At 55.7% G+C, this 23775-nt stretch overlaps 2 protein-coding genes across 19 annotated transcripts in view; one reads left to right on the top strand and one right to left on the bottom strand.

Annotated features, from left to right (window-relative positions):
• Window positions 1-17568, bottom strand: part of TSC2 (TSC complex subunit 2) — a 35154-nt gene extending 17586 nt beyond the window's left edge. For 13 of the 14 annotated variants that reach the window (XM_063100757.1, XM_063100760.1, XM_063100759.1 and 10 more), the window contains exons 1-19: window positions 17498-17568; window positions 16881-17047; window positions 14521-14607; window positions 12760-12870; window positions 11763-11907; window positions 10704-10821; window positions 10260-10308; window positions 9749-9874; window positions 9358-9431; window positions 8256-8382; window positions 7262-7405; window positions 6092-6229; window positions 5446-5549; window positions 5008-5089; window positions 4689-4844; window positions 4170-4286; window positions 1068-1190; window positions 566-672; window positions 216-366 (exon numbers count right to left, since the gene is read on the bottom strand). In XM_063100757.1, coding sequence (XP_062956827.1) covers window positions 216-366; window positions 566-672; window positions 1068-1190; window positions 4170-4286; window positions 4689-4844; window positions 5008-5089; window positions 5446-5549; window positions 6092-6229; window positions 7262-7405; window positions 8256-8382; window positions 9358-9431; window positions 9749-9874; window positions 10260-10308; window positions 10704-10821; window positions 11763-11907; window positions 12760-12870; window positions 14521-14607; window positions 16881-17018 — 2097 coding nt within the window. In that variant the 5' untranslated portion in view covers window positions 17019-17047; window positions 17498-17568. The remainder of the gene's footprint in view (window positions 1-215; window positions 367-565; window positions 673-1067; window positions 1191-4169; window positions 4287-4688; window positions 4845-5007; window positions 5090-5445; window positions 5550-6091; window positions 6230-7261; window positions 7406-8255; window positions 8383-9357; window positions 9432-9748; window positions 9875-10259; window positions 10309-10703; window positions 10822-11762; window positions 11908-12759; window positions 12871-14520; window positions 14608-16880; window positions 17048-17497) is intronic. The other variant, XM_063100765.1, reaches the window with a different exon arrangement.
• Window positions 17569-17669: 101 nt separating this feature from the next.
• Window positions 17670-23768, top strand: NTHL1 (nth like DNA glycosylase 1). 5 transcript variants are annotated; one of them, XM_063100836.1, is made up of 7 exons: window positions 17686-17808; window positions 18763-19001; window positions 19678-19848; window positions 20776-20935; window positions 22639-22698; window positions 23356-23461; window positions 23541-23768. In XM_063100836.1, the coding sequence occupies exons 1-7, from the start codon at window positions 17694-17696 to the stop codon at window positions 23662-23664; spliced, it is 975 nt and encodes a 324-aa protein (XP_062956906.1). In that variant the 5' UTR covers window positions 17686-17693; the 3' UTR covers window positions 23665-23768. The 5 variants fall into 5 exon arrangements, with proteins under 5 accessions (XP_062956907.1, XP_062956906.1, XP_062956908.1 ...); XM_063100838.1 differs by lacking the exon at window positions 22639-22698 and adding an exon at window positions 20171-20228 and having other exon boundaries at window positions 23541-23655; XM_063100840.1 differs by lacking the exon at window positions 23541-23768 and adding an exon at window positions 20171-20228 and having other exon boundaries at window positions 23356-23437.
• The last annotated feature ends 7 nt before the right edge of the window (window positions 23769-23775 follow it).

Here is a 23775-nt window from a genome sequence, read left to right as displayed (position 1 = left end):
CTGAATCCTGCTGCCACAACCATCTTCCCAGCTCCACCTGACGGGCTGCACTCGGCAAAATCCTGGGGGCCAACAGCAGGGACACAGGAAGCACAGCTCCCAAGGTCACTCACATGGGTGGCAAGTGCGTATGCTCTAAGAAGAAGACACCTTTGGGGCAGAGCCCATCGCAGTGCAGCCTGACCTCACAGAGCTGGGGCCTGGGCCCACCTCACCTGCTTCAAACACTGCAGCAGGACTCGGAAGAGCAGGGAGTACGGCAGGTAGCCAAGCCGAACAGTGGGGCCTGCAGGCATGGGGCCAGGTGGCCCAGTGGGGGGCGAAAGGGGGCCACTGGCCTTCTTCTCGGAGCCTCTCTCCGGCTCCCTGCAGAAGTAAGTGAGAGAAGCCACTGAGGCTGAGCCCCCACTCCACAGGGTGAGAACAGATGCGGCCCCTCCCAGCCAGCCCCGGCCACCATCAGGACCCCTTCAGGGACAGTCCCTCAGATACATGACCAGCCCACATGGGGCAGGGAACCCCTGGCTCTGCCAGCTGCCTCCAGTGAGCCTAACACCCCACCTACGTGTAGTCACAGAGGCAATAGGGGCTGAATCTCACAGCCCCGTCCTTGTTGGGAAGGCCGAGGCGGTGCAGCGAGTCAGCCCGCAGCAGCAGCAGAAAGTCAAAGGCCTGTGTAAAATCAGAACGCATGATGCAGCAGCCAGAGCATGCACAGCCCAGGGCCCGGCCCTGCCCTGCCCAGGCCTACACTTCCCTGCCCTCTGCTGCAGGCCGCTGACAGATTCTACATCAGTACTATCAGGACCACGTGCCATCCTAGAAGCTTCCTTTTCTCAATCCCATCCCAGGCCCCCATGAGTCAAAGTGACAAACCACAGAGGAGCATGGACTGCAGGCAAAGGGAAGGGCGGTGGGTCCTGGGGAGGCTCCGGTCACAGCAGCAGCCGCCCAGGAGGAAAGAATCTCCTGTAGAACACTCCCTGGGCCACCTCCCGCCTCTCCAGACTCCGGGCACAATATTAGCCAAGACCAAGGTAGCTTGCTAGGCCACCTGGGTGTCATACCTGCAGCCGGATGCCGCTGGCAATGGGCAGGGTGTAGCTGTGCTTGTAGTGGAGCTGGATGTGACTGACAAGCGTCTCATACACGCGCACAGCATGGCTGGCAGGCAACGTATACAGCTTGGTCTGCAGAGAGAAGGTGTTGATCACCACGAGGAAAAGGAGCTGGACCCAGCTGGGGAGACAGTGACCCAGGACCCTGGGAGGAGAGGATGCAGGACCACCTCCCTGGAGGGTAGCTGGGTGGCACCTGCCATGCCTCAAAATGCACAACCCTTTAGCCCATCGGCCCCACCCCGTGGCTTCATCTCTCCACGATGGCAAAAAAAACAGAAAAAACATGTCCGTCTCATCAGCAGGGAATCAGTTAATAAATTAGGAAAATCCGTCCAGTGGAACACTACACAGCAATGCACAAAACCAGCTCCACGTGTGCTCCAAGCACTCAGGCCACAAGGCAAAGGGAGGGGCACACCCAGGTGGAGAGCGTGCTCTGTGCGGGCTACTCTCTCAGGGCCAGGGCTGTCATCCCCACTGGGAGCCTCCACCCCACCCCATTCCAGCAAGGCCAAGGGCACCTCCCTGACAGGTGAGACTAGGGTGAGATTCCTCAGTGCTGCTGGCAACCCTGGGGTGGCAGGGGTGAGCCAGGGGCTGTGGGGCAGGGCCAGTGAGAGGCAGAGGGATCCAGCCACAGCCACAGGACCCTCTGTGGTACTCTGCACCTTGAAGGTGAGCTGTGGGTGCTTTAAAAACTTACTATTACTCTTTTTAAAGAGAAAACCATTAATACCTCAAAGTATATCTCCTTGCCTCAAAAAACATGAAATAAACCCATTATCTCTACCCTGGACAAAAGAATTGGGGTGAGGGCAGGCATTTGACACAAAGCCCGACAATGCACAACCATCTGGGGAAGGATGCAGGGACTTGGGAGCTACTGGGTCCCCTTGGCAAGAAGGAAGGAGGAATCTAACTTTTCACTGTTTATGCTGCTAGCGCTCCACTGTATTACGCGTTTATAACCAAATGCATATAATAGTTTTTAATTATAAAAAAAGAAATACAGCTGGGCCCAGGACTTTGCCTCAACCAGGAAAAAGCTCAGTTCTGCAGTCCCGGCCCTCAGGCCTCCCAGGCTGGATGTCCAAGAGAGGGCGATGGGACATCACACCTCCCTCTACAAGAGCAGAAAGGTTCTTGGTTCATCCAGGCCACGGCCCCCCCACAGTGCAGCACACCCCTCCCAAAGAAGTGAGAGGGGTGAGGAGCACAAGGTTCTGGGGACAAACCAGGCAGGTGCTGTCTAGTGTCAACAAACACCACTGGAAACTTCCGTGGCAGGAAACAAATACCCATCACGGGTAAACGCTACAGAAAACTGTCTGCCCTATAACATCTTATGAAAATAGAAGTTTTTGAGCAAACTGATTCAAACATTACATTTCACACAATGCTGACACTGGCCAGTGAATGTAAGTGACACCACGAAGCTTTGAAAACCACAGATCAAGGCGTGGTGGGCAGTGGAGGAGCCCAATCGCTGCCCCAAGGCAGAGGTGGCCAGGGGACATGAGAGGACAAGGCCCTAGAGACCCTCAAGAGCCTCTGGGGCTTGGGAGTACGGAGCACGACTCTGCAAAAACAAATGTGGGCTGGAGAAGACCCCACAAGTCATCTATCTGACCTGGGATTCACATCCAGGACATTTACAGAACTCTTACGATTCAATAATAAAAAACAAGTAACCCAATTAAGAATCTGAAAAGACATTTCTCCAAAGATACACGGATAACCAACAGCACGTGAGAAGATGCTCATTGTTAGCTGTCAGGGAAACGCAAATGGAAACCACAGTGAGATGCCACCTCACACCCATGAGGATGGCAATAGTCAAAGAAAGAGAAAACAGCAAGTGTTGTCACAGACACCTTCTCTTTGGGAGAGAAGTCAGAATGCTCACACATTACTGGGGGATGTACAGTGGTGTGGCCCCTGTGGGAAACAGCTGGAACTCCTCAAGAAGTTACATGCAGACTTAACATATGACCTAGGACTTCCACTTCTAGATAAGTGCCCAAGAGAAGCAAAAGCATGCTTGCACACAGAAACTCGTACGAAACGTTCATAGCAGCATCATTCACACTCAGCAAAAGGTGGAAACAATGCCAATGCCCAAAGACCAATGAGCAGACACACAGCACCAGTCCATCCACCCTACAGGACGTCACTCAGCCACAGAAAGGAAGGGAGCGCCAGCACATGCCATGACATGGAGGGACCTAGGAAACACGATGCTGAGTGAATGACCCAGACACAAAAGGTCACAAATTGTGGGCTGGCCCATGGCTCACTTGGGAGAGTGTGGTGCTGACAACACCAAGTCAAGGGTTAAAATCCCCTTACCAGTCATCTTTAAAAAAAAAAAAAAAAAAGGTCACAAATAGTGTGATTCCATTCACATGAAATGTGCAGAACAAGCAAACCCATGGGGACAGAAAACAGATTGGTGGCTGCCAGGGGCCAAGGGGAAATGAGGAGTGACCGCTAATGGGCACGGATTTCTTCTAGGGTGACGAGGACGTTCTGAAATCGGCTGGTGAGGGCTGTACAGCTCTGTGAACACACTGAAAACCACTGAATTGTTCACTGTAAGTGGGTCAGTTGTACGGTATGTGAACTATACCTCAAGCTGTTAAAAAAAATCAGCATGGCTGTGGAACGGAAACAGATGGTCGCCTTTCCCTCTCAGCTGCAGTTGCGGAAGCTGAAGGGAGGTGCTGCCAGGACAGGACATGGATCCAGCCCTGCCACAGGCAGCGTCTGCATGGACTGGCTCCAGCCAGGGCGCAGGACAGGGCCTCATCCTCTGCTCCTTACAGGCCTCCCTTCCTGTCCCTGCCATAACTGGGAGAATCGTATCATCCAGGCTGCCTGCAGGAACCGCCATGCTCTCTACGGCCTCAGGGAGAGCCTGGGTCTCCCAGGAAAGGCGTCCCCGAAGAACAGACGCCAACAAGATGCAGCAGGTGGCCAGAAGCTCAGGTGGGCAGAAGTAGGTGGTCACTACACATGCTGCAGGGGCCCACTGCACAGAGCACCCACCTGAAGGATGACCAGCAGCCCCAGGACCGCAGTCTTCACATCCTCCAAGGAAGCCGAATAGGCGGCCATGTCCTTTTCCTCCAGCTCGGGGGGTGGAGAGAGTGAGCGGGCCATCACCTTCAAAGAGACTAGCATTAAACCCTGGCCCATGGCTCCCTGAGGCAGACCTAACATTCTCCACCGCAAATACGTCCTCCTTCATGTCTCAAAAGGAAAGATGCTCTTTATGCACCATTCAGAAACCACAATGTGTTTCAAAATTAACAGGACAAGACGCTGGCTATGTGGAGAGAACATCAGGCCCAAGCCCCAGCTCCTGGAGCAGCAGGACCTCCAGGCAGAACACAGGTGATCAGCAGCAGCTGATCCCGACACCACTCATCTTTGTTGGGAGGGGAGCCCCGCTGGTGGAGACAGCCACCCAGTCACTGAGACTGGGATGGAGGGTCCACAGGATGTTTCTTCCCACAGGGCTTTGCCCGGAGGTCCCTCTGGCCCCCAGCCTGCAAGTGCACTCACTTTCTCAATGATGTCCAGTAGGCTGTTGAAGTGGTGGGTGTGGCAGCCCTCCGCCAGGTCCACCAGCAGCTGCGTGGCCAGCTTCCGCACTTGGTGGTCCTTATCCTCAGGGATGTGGGAGAGCTGCGAGATCACCACCGAGTTGATCAGCTCCTCCTACATCAGGTGCAAATGAGAGTGAAGATTGAAAACCACAGAACTGTTCACTGTAAATGGGCGAATTATACAGTATGTGAATTACGGCTCAAGCTATTAAAACAAACGGCCGTGAGGCGGGCGCAGATGGCCGCTGCTGTGAGTGCCCCTGACATGCACGCACCTCATAGAACTGCCTGTTGATGAGCAGCACGAAGGACAGGATGTCCAGCACCTTGATGCGCACTGCGCTGCGGGACTCGTTCCTGGGGGCAGGAGCAGCCTGCTGGGGCTGGCGCGAGGGACCTCTGCCCCACAGCAGACCCCACTGGGCCCAGCCTGACTCTGGATTCTCCCCTGCAGGCCCCAGTTCATCAACATCCAGACCGAGACCCTGGCGAAGGGACAAAGAGAGCCCCTCCCTCCAAGATGCCACACCACACACCAAGTGGGAAGAAGTAGCCCACCAGCCTCACCACAGGACCTTGTCCTGTTCGCTGAGAATGTGGCTTACAGAATCTGCCAGGAAAGCCCTGGCTCATCAGGTGTCCTGAGACCCAGGCCCCAGGCGGGGCCCACAAGAGCAGAGACGGCCACAGGTGGGGCCCAGAGACCTTACTACCTGAAGAACCTCTCCATCAACAGCTGCAGGTTCTGAATCCAGCCGTCCTTTGCCGGGTGAATTGACTGGGCTCTGTAGGATATTAAGTTCAAGAGGGAGGATTCCTGTCAAGAGAAGGAAAGGCTGGTGTCCGTGAGCCGCCTTGCCTTTTGGAGGATGTCATACACACATGCTGCCGGCTGTGGAGCCAGGACAGCTTGTTTGGCTAGAGTGGCCGCCTCGAAGCCCAGGTGGAAGCCCATGGGGACAAGGCACTCCTGGCAAACGGAGCATGCACGTAAAAACCACTTAAAAGGCATGGCACCAAGCTGAGTGTTCCTGGCAAAGTGACTGCTGTGCCCTAGAGCGACAAGTCTCTGTGAAGCCACCCATAACCTTCCTCCACACAGTTGGGAGGAAAGTGGTAGTCAGGCTGGTGCTCTCTTAGCAGAGCCACACACCTCCAGCTTACTAATGCGGCAGCCCTCCCTGCTGAAGCCCTGAGCCCAGGAGAGCAGGAGCCCACAGACCCTTTGCTTCAAACTCCGGGAAAAGTGGCTTAACCCCCACAGGTGCGTCCCCCGTAACATGGTCCCTGCCCTCACAGCCTGACGAAAACCACCCTCTTGGCCCGAGCACCAAAAGCCCCACCGGGAGGGGGTCTCACAGGCCTCTGGTCTGCACATCTCTCCACCAGCTCAAAGTATCTCTCCTGGGAGCCGTGGAACTCATTCTGGTCACACAGCTCCTCCACCGTGGTCAGCAGGTCGTGGACAATGGTCCTGAGCTCCGGGCTGTCCAGACTCTGCAGAACCAAGTGCCATGACACAAGACTGACTTCTGATCCCCTGAGGGACTTGGCATTGGAGTCCTCAGCTGGAGACGAGCTGCATTTGGACACCCCCCAGACTCTCCTGCTGGGTCTCACTGGGACATGCTGGCAGCTGGCTGTCCCAGCCTATTCCCCACCCTTAGGGAATCCTGGCTGGCCAATGGAGCCAGGCCTAGAATAGAGAGGGGGCAGAATGGCTCAGTGTCTATAACTAGGAGCCCTTTCACGTCTCCCCAGGTGCCAGCAGCTTCTGAAGGCCCTTGGGTGTGGCCTTTGGCCCCTGCCACTCCAGGCTGAAGCACTGCCTGGCCAGGGATCGGCATTGGTCTGGCCTAGAACCCAGGCCCTAACGAGACTAGACTTCAGGGCTGGTGGGTTTCTCAGGTGGTAGAATGCAGTGTCCTACCACCAAGATCAAAGGATTGGATCCCCATATTGGACAGCCACCCCCTCCCCCCTCCCAAAAAAGATTAGACTTCAGTTCCTGCTGAGTCCTAGCCCTTCCTTCCACTGGTGTGACCACTGTACATCGCCCACCCCAGGCCTAGGAGGCGGCACAGCCCTGAGCCCATGCTAGATGCTGACTACATCTTCCCACAGCCCACTTCGATCAGCACAGCATGTAGCCACAACATCCTCCTCAGCACCATAGTCAACAGACTCGACTAATGTGGACTTCCAAAGTCAGGCCAAAGCTGCAGCCAGCATTCCAGATGCTCTGGGAACTGCCTTCAGGGTCCACTCGGGCCATGACGGTGGCCTGCGCTGCTCTGTCCACACTGAGCAACTCCAGCCCAGCCCCCACTCCCTCACTGCATACTCCTGTTTGGGGCCAAAATGATGGAGCACATTTGGAAATTCAGTGGAAGATGGCTGGCACCTTTGGGAACCATCAGAGAACGCGGCAGCCTCTGAGAGACCCCCCAGATGGGGCAAAAGCTCAGGGCACCATCCTCAGAGTGGAGCAGCCCGCCCGTCTGGCCCTGGCCATCACTCCCACCTCACCTGGAGCTGCTGTAACAGCCTGTGGATGATGTTCAGCAGGATGTCCCACGTCACCGCCTGGAGCTCCTTCCTGTACTTCTTGATGAGTCTGGTGATGGACAGGACGATCTCATACGACACCACCTCGTTCGGACAGGTCATAGCCTGGAACACGTGGCCCGGGAGCACATAGGGTCAGCGGCTTCTCACTCCCGTACATGAAGCCCCCTCCCATGCCACCCCTGGAACAGAGTGTGAGATGTGTGAGTGGGCCATGCTCGCCACACATCCATCATGGGCCACAGAGGCAGCATGTAAAGAGCCCAGGGGGCGTTTTCTCCACTGCTCTGTAACAGTCAGGACCCAGAGAGGGCCTGGAGCCTGCCTCCAAACGTCCTGCCTCAGATGGACTGGCAACTTGGAATTCTGGGCCCCAGCGTCCCAGCACAGCAGAGCCTGAAGTCTATCGCCTAAGTTCCAACACAAGCAACGCACAAAGACCACCCTTCCACCACACGGAGAGAAGAGGGTGTGGCAGGAGGTCCTACATGACCTAGGGCGGGACGCAGCCTGTCCGAGCTGCTCTGCACTGTGAAGTTAGGACACTGTGCTCACCCTGCTCACCAGGGGCCGTGAGGACTACACGGGACACACACAGGAAGTGCTCTGGATGCCACAGGGCACTATGGAAGCAAGCCAGTCACCAGAACCACTCTGGGGAGCCAGCAAGATTGCCACTTGCCCAAACAGACGGTGAACAGCCACAGGATCGCTAACCCAGGGGCATGCTGAGCAGTTTGTTCCAGTGCTAATTTGCAGGAGACGAAATTCACAAGAAATAATACCTGCTTGAGAACAAGACCTTAGAAAGGCCCCAAGGTGCATCCCCCGATGATGAGCAACTGACTGGGAATGCTGCCTCAGCCCTACAGTGGAAGCCCAGTCGGGCAAGTGGGTGGCCCGAGGTGAGGTCGCCCATCCCTGACAGCTCGCTGTGGCACAGAAACCGCGTTACCTCATAAAACGACGGTAACACAGACGTTGGGGAGTTCTTGAGAGAATAGAGTCGGTGGGCGCCCCAGAGAGCCATGCCCACAAAGAACACGGCTCCTCTCAGCAGCGGGGCGTCTTCCATGTAGGCTCTGCAAGCATTCCCGACAGACAGAACGTAAGCAGAGCCCCAGCTTGGTGCTGCCCATGCACACGTGACGCAGCATCAAGGTCCAAGGTGGCCCTGGGCTCCTGGCAGCCCCTTAGAGGTCCCTGCACTCAATGGGCAGAAGGGAAGATGGGGAAGGGTTGAGGAAGGGCAGGGAACACAGAGGCCAGCATCCGATGTGTCCACACAACTAGTCAATACTGACCATGCTAGACGCCAGGGATAGGAAGGAGAGTGGGAGATGGCCCTTGGCCTCATGGTGCTTACAGTCTAGCTGGAGACACAGACGTCAGTCAGCTAAGAAGGATAGCCATGGCATAGGAGAGCAAAACCTGCTCGGGGGATCAGGGAACATATGCCATGCTAAGATTTCAGGGAACACTGAGTAACCCAGCAAAGGCCGTGTATTCTAGCAAGAGGAAATGGTGTATGCAAGGACCCTTGGTGGCTGGGAGAATGGCAAGAGAGAGGGAATGAGAGGCCTATGGGGCTGTGGCAGGGCCTTGTTCCATGGTGAGACCTGTGCCAGGAAAAGAGCCCTGAGCTGCTGTGTGAAGGAGGCGAGGGCTGACAGGCAGGGCCAGGTACGGACAGGGTGAGCCAGCTCTCGGGCAGAAGCAACACGACACGTAAAGGTTTGGCTATGGGGGTGACGTCCAGATTCACGCCTTGAGAATAGCCTTGTAATGGAATAAATACTGAGGGAGCCACACTGGTGGACATCCAAGCATAGGGAGGCAGGTTCCAAGTTCAATTTTGGATCTTCTGGACTTATTAACAGAAGAGAACAGGAGATCGTATGCACAGGGTCTGTGCCTAGCTTTAGTGAAAGCTTCTGGAAGAGCCACCCAAAGGGAACAGGAAATCCCCAAGTTAGTCCACGCCAGGCAAGAGCCAACACAGAGCCTCCTCCTGAGGGAGGGCTCACGGCCGACTAGCTCTGCCCTTCCACACTCACCTGTCCTCCATGATGCGGCACATGTTGTAGATGGCGCTGTGGCCCAGGTGGGTGCCCAGGAGGTTACGCATCAGCTGTGAGATAAAATGCACATCGTTAGGGATTGGAGATCCCAGCCCCACACTCCTGGCCCCTCTGCCAGCCCTGCACACACACTGCCTCCTCCCAAACGCAGAGGCAGCAGAGCTCTCCAAAGGCCACCAAAACCCTGACCTCAGCTCAACTGCCTGGCAAAACGCCTCTGGACTCCCCTCGACAGGCCACTGTCTGGCCACCCCAAGAAATCAGACAGCCATTCACTGCAGACAAAAGGGACTTTGTCCTGTGTGTGTGCCTCCCAGGACCTCGTGCTGGGGAAGAACTTTGCAGACAATAGTTTCAGAGACCCCACCTTCCAGCAGGGCTCACAGAGCTCTTTGACGTTGACTGTGCGGCACAGGGTGACAATGAACAGTGGCAGGCTCTCGGCCGGCAGGCAATTGTAGCAGACCACAGCGTCCAGCACCTGCAGGGAGACCTGCAGGAGGAGAAGAGGGGTCGCACAGCCCCCCGATTCCACCATGGTGGGTGACACCCAAGGCCTCCTTCTTGCCCTCCTTTGGTCAGTGACCATGACCACTGACAAAGCAGCCTCCCTCAGAATCACAGAGCAGGTGACTGTAGCTGGAAGGCACCTAACATCCCAGCTGCTGTGGGTCACCACCACTACGCCACCCATCCAGAACTACACTCCTCAACAAAAGCCACCAACTGTCCTCACTTACAGTCCTGAGGCTCAGAGAAGCCAAGCAGCTTGCCTAAGGCCACACAGCCAGTGAGTGGTATGTGAGGCTTGACCCCGAGTCCCCACCTCCCAGAAAGAGAATGGAATAAACCGTCCCCCCAGGAAGGTAATCACTAACCTCTATGTCCACAGAGGACATGGTCCGGATGCACAGCAGGCAGATCATGCTGCAGGGGAAGCACCAGTCAGTTCAGAGGCCACTTTCCCAAAGGCCAAGCAACTGCGTTTTATTTTTTGGCCACCCTACCAAGTCACTTACATAAGGGGCTCATCCTTCCTAGGGTTCTGCTCACCCAGCAGACATTTCGGCGCCTGTTCTGTGCTAACCACTGTTCTTAGTACTGGTTACTTTGCACGACTGAGACAAAGACCCTGCCCTCACAGACTTCACAGAATGTTTTGGAAAAACAGTGACAAAAAGATAATCAGTAAAACATCAGGGAATGTAAGTAAAAGGTGGCTAAGTCCGCTTCCAGCTTCTCCCTTTACCTGACGGTTCAACAGCTTTACCCAAGACTGTGGGACTACTGTCAGAGTAACATAGTTTAAATTCTTTTCTTACTGAACCATGGAGGCGATGTATTCGTCGAGGTAACAGCTATTGAATTTGACCAAGTTCACAAGCACCAGAAGGAATTCTGAGGACAAGCCGACATCCATCCACTGCAGGACAAACTCGGCTGGGGAAGAAGAAGACAGCACTTTGTGCAGCATCCGAAGCTGCACTTCCTACTCACCTCCTCCCACAGGATTGTGTGTCCCGACCCTGCTACAGCTGCAAATCACACTGTCAATCCCCTCACGATGGCAGGTAGGCCACGCGCTGGGCTGACCAGTCGAGCAGTCAGCCATGCAGGGACACTGGGATTCACCAGCTTCTAGCTGCAAGGGGGTCTGAGCTAAGACAGCAGTAGGAGTGGGTGAGAATTCTACACTCAGAGCCTGGCCTCGGCAATGGGGGCATGAACGTCACCAGTGTCCCCCACCCCACAGAGAGAGGAGTCTTGAAGAAACTGCACGCACATGCTTGGCTGCTGCCACATAGCCTTAGACAGAAAATCTGACAGTGGATTCCCTGTCAGCACCTGTCCTGGGGGCAGACTAAGCACCGAGGCTCCATTCTGGGCGACACTACAGCAAAGCCCGAGTCAGATGTCCCTCCTCCTCCCTCCTCTTCTCCCCACAACATAGAAAAAAAGTCTCGAGACTTAACTGAAACCTCACACTGTAAGGAGGCAGGAGGAAGGTCAGCGGGGAAGCAATGGGGACTCAGACCCAGCACAGAGGGCAAGGAGGACACGACCAGGTCACTCTGGATGAAGCCAGGCCAGCAGCACCGTCCCCAGTGACAGAACTCAGCCCACCCCAGCCCACTTCAGGGACATGTTTCTAGGTCCCACTCCCCTGGGACTCAGGAGTCTGGAGTGCAGCCCAGGACTCTGCATTTTAAGAAGCTCCCAGGGGGATGCGGCCACATCCAGATGAGCCGAGCGCATGGTGCTGTGCCCCCTGCAGGCCACCCTGTGAGCTGCAGCACCCCTCCAAACCCCAGGTCTTTTGCATCCCTGATTCAATATCTGATCACCAAGGCAGCAAAACCTCCCACTGACGTGGCACCCACCTAGTTCTTCTTCTAGGTAGGTGATATGTCTCCCATTGTCTGTGAGGGCCTTGAAAACTTCCAGCCTTTCGTGGAGGTCTTCATTGGAGGGGTAATCCTTGATGACTTTAAAGAAGAGGGCTCTGAGGACCCCCAGGCGGTCACCCTGTGGACAAAACCATGGGCTCAGCAGAGTCCTACCAGGGTTCCCCACGTGTTTCCAGGAAGTCCAAGTGCAGTGGCACCTGGACTCTGGCCCTGAGCCCCCTCTCCTTCCCACAGGAACACCCTTGAGGGACAGGTCAGCAAGGTTTGGGGGGATCAGGGCAGGGAGCCCAATGCATGGTCAGCAGCTGGCAGGCAGCACCTGCTCTGGGCACGGTGGAGAACACACAGCAGAGGACGATGCAGTTCCTGCCCCCCCCCCCAACTCTCTGCCCAGGATTGACACGTTGTGCTCACATGATGACGACAAGGTCTAAGGGTGGTGAAGCCCCAGGAGAAGTTCCATGACAGGGGACAGGCCTCCCCTCTGAGTGGGGACATGAAAACTGAAGTGGCCAAGTGGGAGAGAGTGCCTTCCCACAGGAATGGGAAGAAGTGACTTGGCTGTGCGTTGGGGAGCAGGGGCTCCAGCTGGCTGAGCGGAAAGAGCAGCAGGAGTGAGATAACAATGGCCCGTGCCAGGCACTGTTCAACAATCTGCCCGAATCACCTCATTTAATCCCCAAAACATCCCAGAGGAAGAAGGCATGATGACCATCCCCATTCACAGGCCAGGAGGTGGAGGCTCAGGCAGCTCCAGGACTTGCTTGGGGCCACAGAGATGTGAGGGGTGATGCCAGGATGCCCATGGGGGCAGTCTACCCCACAGCCCCTGTTAACCACCAGACCCTGTACCTGACGCCCTCACCAAAGATGAGTGTCCAGTCACAGCACAGCAGGGGCGGGACAGTCATTGGGCAGCCTGATGTCAGCCCACAGACCCCGTCTCGGCACAGAACCACCCGCCCCTTACCTGCCCCTGCACAATGGCCTTCAGCAGAGCCAGCACTGCGTGCCGGGCCTCTGGCGGCCGCTCCGGCTGCAGCAAGTCTGCGACGGCCTTCCAGAGTGCTTCCACGGCATGCTGCCACGAGCAAAGAGGGGACAGTGATAACAGTGTGGCCTCCAAGAACCTTGACCCCATCAACATGAGGACAGTACCATGAGCAAGAGACAGAGCAGAACAACAGGATCTTTGGACTTAAAACTCGCTCCTCTAAAGCTCATGTCTTCTATGCCCCCCACAGCCCAAGATGTCCACAGGCCTGATAAGGCAAAAGGCTCAAAGCTACTTCAAACCCAAGCAGGTCCCCTCCATCCTCACCAGGCCATAGGCTGGGGGGAGGGAGGCAGCAGCCAGGCCAAGGAACTGTCCTGGCTTCCCTGGACTGGCGGGGGGATTCCTTTAGAGCTGCTCGGATTCTGGTGGGGAAAGTCACAGGAAGAGTCTCAGAACCAGAAGCTCGCGGTTGGCCCAATGCTAAACCTGACCCAGAAATCCTGTTCCCTGGCTTTCTTCTGTGTGAACATGCCTGCTGCAGGCCACTCAGCACCACAGCCTGTCCTGCCTCTGCTAAGAACTCAGTGATGCCTTCTGAAATCTGCCTCCTCTAACTCCTGCCCATGTGGGAGTTGGGAGGGTTTCATTCCTGCTGCCTAGGGCTGCCCAGAATCAGTCTCACTCTGCGAGCATTTGAGCCAGCTCTCATGTCACCTTCCCCGCTCCACATTACCCATCCCCTACTCCTTTCAGCCAGAGTTCTCAGACCACTCACCCTTCCCTGGGCTTACTCCTCTTAGAGGGGGACTAAAATGGCTGTGGTCTTTTAGATGTTTTCTGACCAACATCCTAACCAACACAGGACACACTGGAATGTTCACCTCCTTTGCCCCACTCACAATACTCCTACTGATGCAACCTGAGCTGCAACAACACCCAGACACTGAGCCTGTGGATCACCACAGCCTTTTAAGCCTATTCGTTTACTTGCATAACGTTCTGTACCTACGTGACTAACTTTCTGAGTGTCGATGCCAGTTTTTTACATTTATCCTTGGTAACGGGCAGCTTGCATGTTTCAGGTAAACTGCTGGAGATGTAGTGGTGGCACCCCCTTCGCAGATCTGAGTCTGTGAGGTGTGAGGTCCAGGTCTCCTTCCGAGTCTCAAATGCACAAACACTGGGCACAGCTAGAGCAGAACCCTCAGGTGCTCTCTACAAGCAACCCTGCACCCCCAGAATGACAACTTCCCATTCTGCCATGGGGATGTCAAGAGAGTTGGGAAATATTTGCCCCAAATAAATATGCCTATGTCTATGAGATTGCCTGATACCACCAACCAATCACCTCTCCCAAAAAAGCACGAAGACTAGCGTGCCTTGATTGTTCTCTGTGAAATTACACCCTTTCCTGACATTCCTTTATTTTCTCTTTCTCCAAGTTTGAAACACAAGAGGACAAGTAAACATGCCACTACAGACTCTTTCTGGGCTCCGCTAGAAAATCCTAATCCCGTTGCTCTCCACCCCCACACACAAATGGTCCCTCAAGGCTGTACTCAGGGCATTTCCACACGCTTCTCCATCACAGAGATGAAAGTTAAATTTCCCTAAAATAGTGCCAATCAGATTATCAGCACAGTTAGCTGTCAACCACACTCCTAGAAAAAGCAAACTCAGGCTCCTAAACAGCCTACGTGCATCTCTACAGTAAGCCAAACTAAGACAACTTACCTCTTCAAACTTCTTAGTTTTTGCGACTTCACAGATCTGCCCTATCACCCGGATGCGATTACTGAGGCCACTTTCAACACTCAGTTCCTAGAGAAAGATGAAAGGAGCAAAAGGGGTTGGCACTCAAGCAACAGGTCTTCTTAACTGGTAATCCCATCCACCCTACAACTGCACAGGCCAAGCATCCCTAACCCAAAAATCCAAAATGCTCCAAAATCCGAAACTTTTTGAGCACTGGCATGACACCACAAGTGGAAAGCTCCACACCTGAACTTGTGATGGGTCACAGTCAAAACTTTGGGCTTTTTTGTTTTTGTGACAGCTGGCCAGTATGGGGATCTGAACCCTTGACCTTGGTGTTATAAAACAAAATTTTATGCACAAAATTACTAAAAATATTAAATTACCTTCAGGCTATGTGTATAAGGTGTGTATGAAACTTAAATAAATTTCGTGTTTAGACTTGGGTTGCAGCTCCAAGATATCTCATAAGTATATCAAAATGTTCCCAAACCTGAAAAAATGTGAAATTGGGAACACATCTGGTCTCAAGCATTTTGGATAAGCGACACTCAACCTGTACTGTATTTTTGACTGTAGACTTGTAGCAGTGTGGAGGGTTAGAAATATTGATTCTCATTTGATTTTAGAATAGTGCTTTTAGGTAAATGCATATATAGTGCAAAAGCCCTCCGACAGGAGACCAAAGTCTACACATAGAGGGAGGGCAAAAGCCTATTTAATCAATTCTAATTAAATAATGTTGATTCTCATTTGATTTTTAGAGTAGAGTATTTAGGTAAATACATATTGCAGCAAAAAGCCCTTGCGTAGGGGGCCACAGCCTGCAGATAGCCGGGCCACAGCCCATCTATAATCACTGCTTAGGTATGGGATTGTATACTTTAATGACTTCAGTGCTAACAGGTAGTTGCCATACCGATATTGTTAAGAGATTTTAAGAACCGCTGAAGGAAAAGGTGTGAAAAAAATATTTGCTAAGGGCAAGCTGTCTGTTGGGAGAAACTTTAGAAATAATTGTACTTAGATTTTATCATTAGAATGTAACTTTTGCTTAAGGAGAGATTATACTTTAGATAATGAGCCAGTTTGACCAACTTAGCTTTTCACTAATTGTACTTTGGAATGTCACATTGTTAATTTTACTGATGTTACTAGTTTCCATTGTTTAAGCTATACTTAGCCATAGATAACTTTTGTTAACACTGCCCATGTCCTTGTGTCCTTTTGTAAGGATTGAATCAACCGAATTTTCTTGTGAAACTTCGTTGTCTTTGCAATAAAGAACAGAAGCTAACTTTGAATGGTCAGAAGACCCTTTGGGCTTCTCAGCGCATTCATGGTGCTTTGAGTAATCCTTTTCTTTGTCTCCGTTACACAGTGAGAAGTGTAACATAGCAGATCTTTCTGACCTCAGGATTCACTAAAAAGCTTAGCACTCTACCTCAGTGGATTAGAATGGGCAACTTTTTTTCAAGACTGCAATTTTTTGAGATAAAACTCCTATAACATAAAATACACCACTGTGACAGTTTTAAGCTGTACAATTAACTTTTAAGTATACTCACAATACCTATAACTATCTTCACTAATTCCAGAACATTTTCACCACCCCAAAAGGAAATCCCATACCAATTCCTTCCTGCTCCCCAGCCCCTGGCAAACAATAATCTACCTTCTGTCTCTATGGATTTGCCCATTCTGAACATTTCCCATAATCAGAATTATATACTATGTGACCTTCTGTGTCTGGCTTCTTCCTCTCAGCACGTCTCCAACGTTCATCCATGATGTAATACGCATCAGCACTGCATTCCTTTTTATTGCCGTACCACACCCCATTGTATAAACGTACATTTTATACATCCATTCATCCGTTGATGAGTGTTTTGGTTTTTTCTTAGTGGGAAACTTCACAAGTGCAAAAATCTAACATTTACTTATGGGCAAAACATGGTGCTAGGCATGTGTTAGGGGGATTCAAACACACACAAAAAAATAAGGACCCATCTCTCCCAGGAACTCACAAATTACCAGATAACATCTGGCCATATCCCTAGCTACCCGTGGAGATGACAGCATTCAATCCGCGGTTAGTAAAACGGGTTTTCTTGCATGGACATTTGAACATTAACTCAAGTGTGCTGGGCCAGGTCACCAAGATCCTTTACTTTCTGAGTCTCTCAAGAAAGGACGTATACACCTGTACAGTACTGGTAACAGCAGCCCTGTGCAGACGGTCACCAGCAACCCGTCCCCCACAGAACCTGGTGACAGACCAAACCCAGCCTTCCTTGCATTTCCCACTAGGCTAGCGAAGACACACAGAGCTCACTCACTCTCAGGATTTCCGCCGTGATGATAAACTCCGTCTGTTTGCCCTCTGCAGACCTGGGGTTCGGCCTTGGCGTTCCCAGTCCCAACAGAATCTTGAACTTCTCCTTCAAGCCTGAATCTTTGTTTGTTGGCTTGGCCATGATGGGCAGGGACGCAACAGAGGTCCCCTCTGTGCAGAGGAAACAGGCACGGAGACACCTGAGGACCAGCTCCGCCCGCACGCCGGGTCTCTGGTGGGCACCTTTCCTCCCACTGCCCCCGCGGCCAACGCAACCACAGCCAGGCTGACCGGCCGCAGACACGCCTGGGCGACGCCAGGCCTGGTCTAGCGAGCCGCCTGCTTAGACACGGCCGCCAGCCAGACTTAGTGCACGGGATGCGGGGCCGCCGCGGGGTCCCGGGCGCCCCGACATGCGCCACCTCTCTTTTCCCCTCGTGGAGGAAGAGCTGTCGCGGGACGCCTGAAGCTGACACCCGCTAGCGCCGGGTCGGGCTGTGGTGGGCACGGCCAGGTCCGGAGCCCGGATACTTGCGGGGCCGCCTCCCACACTGCCCCGCCGGGCCGGCCACACCGCGGTCCGGGTCGCCGTCGGCGGTCGGGGCACGGCTAGCCACTCACCCGCCGCCGCCCCGACGCAAAGAAAGGGCACACCACGGGCCCCAAGCTGCCGCCGGAAGCGCAGCCGGCACTTCCGGCAGCAGGACAACACCAAGAACCCCGCGGGGGCCGCTGGGAGTCCTAGTTCCGGGCCGGGCGCCGGTCACGTGGCGGCGGCGCGGGGGGCGCCGGGATGTGTAGTCCGTGGGAGTCCGGCATGAACACGTTGTGCGTGGCCAGGGTGGCTCGCAGCCGGAGCCGTGGACCGGGGGCCGGGTCGCGGGGGCGCGGGGAGGATCCTGCGCCACTCCGGAGGACAGAGGCGGCTGCAGGTAGCGCCGCGCCCGGCCCAGAGCTTGGGAGAAGAGGCGGGGCTGGACGGGACCGGGAGGTGGCTACCGCAAAGGACCCCCGGCCTCACGTGCGGCCCTGCGTTTCCACCCTGGGCCCTTTTCCCAGAGGCTAGAGTCCACAGGGGCTGGGTGCCAGGGGACCCTCGACCTGAGCATGAAAGTCCTTCCCGCCCCAGCAGCCTGCCTGAGAGGCTGCACTCGCGCCCCGCTGCCTGTGCGGAGACGGCCCGATCCTCGTGGCTGCTTCCTCCGCAGCGGCCTGGTGCCAGGGACACTCCCAGCCCCAAGTCTCTTCCCCCAGCTAGACGGTGCCTCTGAGAGAAAACAGGAAAGGGCATGGCATTCATGTTTACATTGTGGCCACTTAAGGACTAGTGTGTGCCAAGCGTAGGACTCAGCAGTGAGCGAGATTGACAGGGCCCCTGCACTTGTCCCGCCGGGACTTCTGCAGAATTGGCCAGAAGGGGATTCCCACGAGCACCCAAGGAGCCCAAGGGGAGTCCAGACAAAGAGCCTCCCTGGGGCAGTGGGAAGTAGACAGGGGACCGTGCCAGCCAGGGTGGCCCGAGCTTTGACACTAGGAGAGAGTGTGGACTTCATTATGAGTGCAAAGGGGTGTCGGTGAGCAGTTGTTAAAAGGGAGGGGCCACAGTGCAAGCTGGTCGTTAGAACCTGTCTCTGATACAGCACAGAGGATAGTTGGGGGCATTCACAGTAGAGGCTGTTACTAGAGCCCTTGTGTGCGAAGGTGGACTTGGGGGGTAGCAGCTTCTGGCAGGCTGACATGCCCCAGAGTTTTGGGCCCAGAGCACCCCTCACGTGGTAGATGGACAGCATTGTGTGAATGTGTGAGGGGAAGTAGTAGGAGGGCAGCACCTGTAACTTCCCTCACCTGTGGCCCTCGCTAAAGGACCTGAGTGGCACTTTTTGCAGAAGGAAGGAAAGGCCACAGCCCTGTGAAGGGTCAGCGGAAGACACAGAGACTGCATGTGGCCTATGAGGCCTCAGGTGGTGAGAAAGGTGAGAGCACCAAGCCCCTCAAAGTGCCGGTCTGGGAGCCCCAGGACTGGCAGCAGCAGCTGGCCAATATCCGTGCCATGAGGAGCAGAAAGGATGCGCCTGTGGACCAGCTGGGGGTCGAGCACTGCTACGACCTCCATGCCCCTCCGAAGGTAGGCAGGGGCCCCATCTTTCAGGGTGATCCCCCCCAACAAGATGTTTGCTTCCTCTCAGGCCTCCGGCAGGGGACAGCCTAAGACCAGGTGGCTCATGGCTGGCACCCTCTTCCACCAGCTGCACCTCGAGAGGATGTATACCTGGTGCCCCAGAACACTGGGCATCATCGCCTGCCCCATTGTGGCCACTCAGCCTGTCAGGGGCAACTGTGGCTTGGAGCCTCGTGCTATGCTTTCTGCTGGGCACAGCACTGGCACAGCAGGGTCATTCAGTGATGGGAGGGAGAGAGAGTTCCTTAGGCTTCACTAGTCCTGAGCCTGGGTCCAGGCCAACCTGAGCTCTGATCCCTACTCTGCTGCCAGGTGACTTGGGTGCACGCCTTTCTGAGCTTCAGTTTGCTTATCTGTGGAATGGGTAGTATTAACAGTCACAAAGCAGTAACTCTCTCTAAGTACCGTGGTAATTCAATTAAGCTTCACCCTGATTCTGTGAGACAGGTACTATTATTATCCCAATGTTATAGGTGACAAAACAGCCTGACCCCCGCACACACCCCACTGGCACAGGTGGGTAGGAGGCTGATGTCCCATCTGTCAACCAGGGGAACAAGTAAAGGTGGGGGTGATCACCAAGGACCCGCCACCAACCTGGTCCCTGTCGCTGCACAAGCAGGTGCGGAGGTACCAGGTGCTCCTGTCGCTGATGCTTTCTAGCCAGACCAAAGACCAGGTGACGGCGGGTGCCATGCAGCGGCTGCGGGCCCGGGGCCTGACAGTGGACAGCATCCTGCAGACAGATGACGGCACACTGGGCAAGCTCATCTACCCCGTAGGCTTCTGGAGAGTAAGCCCAGCCAGGGCCAGGAGTGGCATTGGCCTGGGAGGGACTTCAGGAGGCTGAGGGGGGCAGTGGGTGTGCAGGAGGCAAGAGTTGGGTGTCTTTGGCTGCTGGGGCCTGGATGCAAGTTCCTGCTGATGTCCCCCACCCCACTGACCAGCCCATGGGACCTTGGGCCTTGGGGCCTCGAGCCCAGTCACTGGAGCTCCTTGGCCTTTTCCATTTGACCCCCTTCCTTCTTACACCTCCAGCCCCCTTGCCTGCCCAGCTGCCTTTCCCTTTGTCTGTTCCAAGCCTCCCTGGAGTGTACTACCTCTCTCTCCTCCAGAGCCCCTTGCCCTCCAGGAGCCCCAGAGAGACTGCTCCCTCCACCCCACGGAACACTGGTTGGTAGATGGGCGGACCTGTTGACAGCGCCTTGGCGGGTGGAGCTGCTTCCCCTTGGCACTGGCGTGGGCCGGAGTTTGTCAAATGGGTTTTAAATAGCCCTCTCTGCTCAGCACAGGATGGGAACCGCCCGGCTGGGCTGGCGGCTGGCGGGAAAGCCCCTGCCTCCAGCCTTCCTTCCTGAAGGCCCAGGTGCTGCTAAGCCCAGCTCCTGGGAATTGCTGGCCTGCTTGGCCTGGCCTGGCCTCTGGGGGGAATGATGAGACAGGGGGACCAAAGCCAGACCCCGCACACATCATTGGCCCATGCTGGTGGGAGGCAAAGGTCCAGGCCTGCCTTGAGGCCCTGCCAGGGTCTCCCTGGTGCTTCCCTGCTGCCCTTGGCTCGTTCCCACCTCCTGGGGGGTAGAGGTGAGTGGGTACCTCTACATGTGTCCTGGGCAGATGACAGCTGCTCTGGAACCAATGGATCTTCCTGGGGCTTTGTCTTCCCAGGTCGGATTATACCCATCCCCCCATCCAGGCCTGATTCCCCCCAATCTTTCAGAACAAGGTGAAATACATCAAGCAGACCAGTGCCATCCTGCAGCAGGACTATGGCGGGGACATCCCAGCCTCTGTGGCAGAGCTGGTGGCGCTGCCAGGAGTAGGGCCCAAGATGGCACACTTGGCCATGGCTGTGGCCTGGGGCACCGTGTCAGGCATCGGTGAGTGGCTTGTGCCCACGATGGGGGGTGACCAGCCCGGGCTTGTTGACTGCTATTCAGGTTCCCCACATCCTTGTGACCCCAGCTTTGGCCTCATTATCCACGACTCAGCCCAAAGGGTCAGAGGAGTGCTGCCAGTACTGAGCTAGGCCAGCCCCACCCAGAGATGGGTGCTGATGGCATGCACTAATGTTTGCTGAGCATCTACTATGTGCTGGGCTCTGTGAGGGGCCCTGGAGCTGGACTCAGGTCTGTGCCGTTATTGGCAGAGAGACATCATCCAGGAATTCCTCACTGTGGGGTGGCAGCACCGATGGCTGAGTGGCCTGGACTGGGGTATCTGGGAAAACTTCCCAAGAAAGCCAAGAGGACATGCGCTTTCCGGGCAGAAGGAATAGTGTCTGCAAAGCCAAGAGGCAGGAGAGAGGGCAGGAGCAGAAAGCTCTGGAAAGAGATGCAGGCAGGGTGGGGAGGTACAGGGAAGGCAAGGGGCTGGGGAAGGAGGAGGAGGAGTCTGGGGGAGGCCCTTCCTGGAATCCTTTTCCTGGGTGTTGCTTCCTGGCATCGGAGGCTGCTCTGTGCAGTTGGGTGAGGACAGACCCCTGGGGTGGGGATGGGGCTGCTTCTTCCTCAGACCTTTGCCCAGAGGAGTTGGGGCTCCTAAGGCCACACAGCAGCAGGGCCCAGCCTGCCCAAAAACCAGGGTTTGATCCCAACCACTCTGTGTGCCCCCCACCCTGGGCTCTTCCAGGACTCCTGCAGGGGGAGCAGGAGAGGGGGAGGGAATCCCTGCCACAGGTCACTGGGCTGGGGGTGCCTGCCAGCACTGCCCAGGGCCTAGGGCTTTGGTTTTGAGCTGGTGGCCACCCCCTGAAGCTAGAGAGCACCAGCCGCCTGAAGAGCTGGTACCAGCCTGGCAGGAGTGGGTCAAAGCCTCTTCCCTACCTCGATTCTGAGTGCTGCTCACTCATGAGCTCTCAGCAGATACTTGAGCTTATCTGGGTGGCTGTCCTCAGCTGCCCACATCCCAGGAGTGCTGGGAGTGGTTGGGCAGGGGAAAGGGCCCCTTGTCCAAGGCAGGGCAGGGGGCAGTGCTTTGGAAGCAATGGATGTAACAGACAGAAGTGTCGGAATATCACTCTCTCTGGTTGTCTGTGGATCTGACCACCTGGTGGGAGACCCCGGGCCTGCTTCCTAGGGGGTTCCCTGAGAGAGAAGCCCTGTCAATTAAAAAGCTAGAGCCAGCTGGATGGTTAGCTTAGCTGGTTAGAGTGCAGCCTCATTACCCCAAGGTCATGGGTTCAAATCCCCATACCAACCAGCGGGGGGGAAAAAAAAAGCTGGAGCCGTGGGGTACAGGAGCCAGTCCCAGCTCTGCCCCTCCCAGCTGGGTGACCTTGGGCAAGACACTTGAGCTTCAGCCAAAAACTGGGTAAAGGAGTCGGCCACCCCAACTACTCATGTGCAGGAAGCCCTCCGAGGAGGGCAGAGGAAGCTCACAAGGCATGATGTAGTCCTGGACTGGGCCCCTCGGTGTCCTAAGGAGTACGGTCCTTTCCTTGTTACAGAGGAGGGAACAGGCACAGGGACCCACAGATGCGACCCCTCACCTTCGTGTTTTCCCTGTGCCCCCAGGGTGCCTTTTTCCAAGCAGTTGGCAAGGGGTACGGTGCAGGGACTGGCTTTCTTTTTGGCAAACACAGGAGAGGGAGGCAGAGCTAGGACTGCAGTTGGCCAGAGCAGCCGGATGAGAGGAGGCTGTGGTGAGTGGGCAACCAGGCCAAGCCCCCGGGATGGCCAGGCAGGGGGGCAGAAGCCAAAGCCCAGGTGGACCGCAGTTGCGGCAGGCTGGGTTGCTCTCTCCACTCTGTACTGACACCTGTAGTGGCAGGTGCTGGCTCTGCGGGCAGTGACCTCACGCCGGCCCACTGGGCCGAGCTGCTGCCACCCACCTGGTGCCCACAGCCAGTGCATGGGCCTGGGCCACTTCAGAGTCAGAATCCTGCTGGGCCTCAGCATCTGCATCTGTAGTTGTCTGGTTAGGACGTACTAAGTCAAGGCTGGTAAATAGCACAGGGTCTGGCCCCCAGCAAGTGCTCGACCTAAGTTAGTTCCTGTTGTTGGGGGAAATAGAGCCCAGAGCAGATATAGCATCCCCCACCCCCCTGCCCAGAGCAGAGGACCCCCCCCCAAGCTCCCTGGGATTATAGGAGAGAGGCCTGAAGGGGGCTGTCTGCACCCCAAAAAGAGTGCTCCAGCCCCTGCTCCATCAGTGGAGAGTCCTTGGAGGTGGCCAAGGTGCCACTCTCAGGCCTGCAGCCAGGGCTGTTCAGTTCTGGTCCCCGCTCGGAGGCCTGGGTGTAGGGGGTGGGAGGCTCTGGCTTTGTGCCCCCTGGTCACCCCGCCCCACCTCCAAGCAGCAGTGGACACACATGTGCACAGAATTGCCAACCGACTTCAGTGGACCGAGAAGGTGACCAAGTCCCCAGAGGAGACCCGGGCCGCCCTGGAGGAGTGGCTGCCCAGGTACAGGGACAGGGAGGCAGGCAGGAGGGGAGCAGGGTCTGCCCCCCCCATGGCACTGATCAGGCTCCCACCTCCACAGGGAGCTGTGGGGCGAGATTAACGGACTGTTGGTGGGCTTCGGCCAGCAGACCTGTCTGCCCATCCACCCTCGCTGCCAGGCCTGCCTCAACCAGGCTCTGTGCCCGGCTGCCCGGCGCCTCTGAGGCCATGGGACTCCAGCCTGGGTACTGCTCTGGCCGCTGTCTGTGAAGTGTCCTTGCTTGGGGAGCTGCTGCCTGTTTCACAATAAAGCTTAGGAGTTTTTGCAGTTGGGG

This window comes from Cynocephalus volans, chromosome 6 (assembly GCF_027409185.1).
Source record: "Cynocephalus volans isolate mCynVol1 chromosome 6, mCynVol1.pri, whole genome shotgun sequence".
Lineage (NCBI taxonomy): Eukaryota > Metazoa > Chordata > Mammalia > Dermoptera > Cynocephalidae > Cynocephalus > Cynocephalus volans.
Note: the sequence above shows the minus strand (reverse complement) of the source record. Positions and strands in the feature narration are given on the sequence as shown.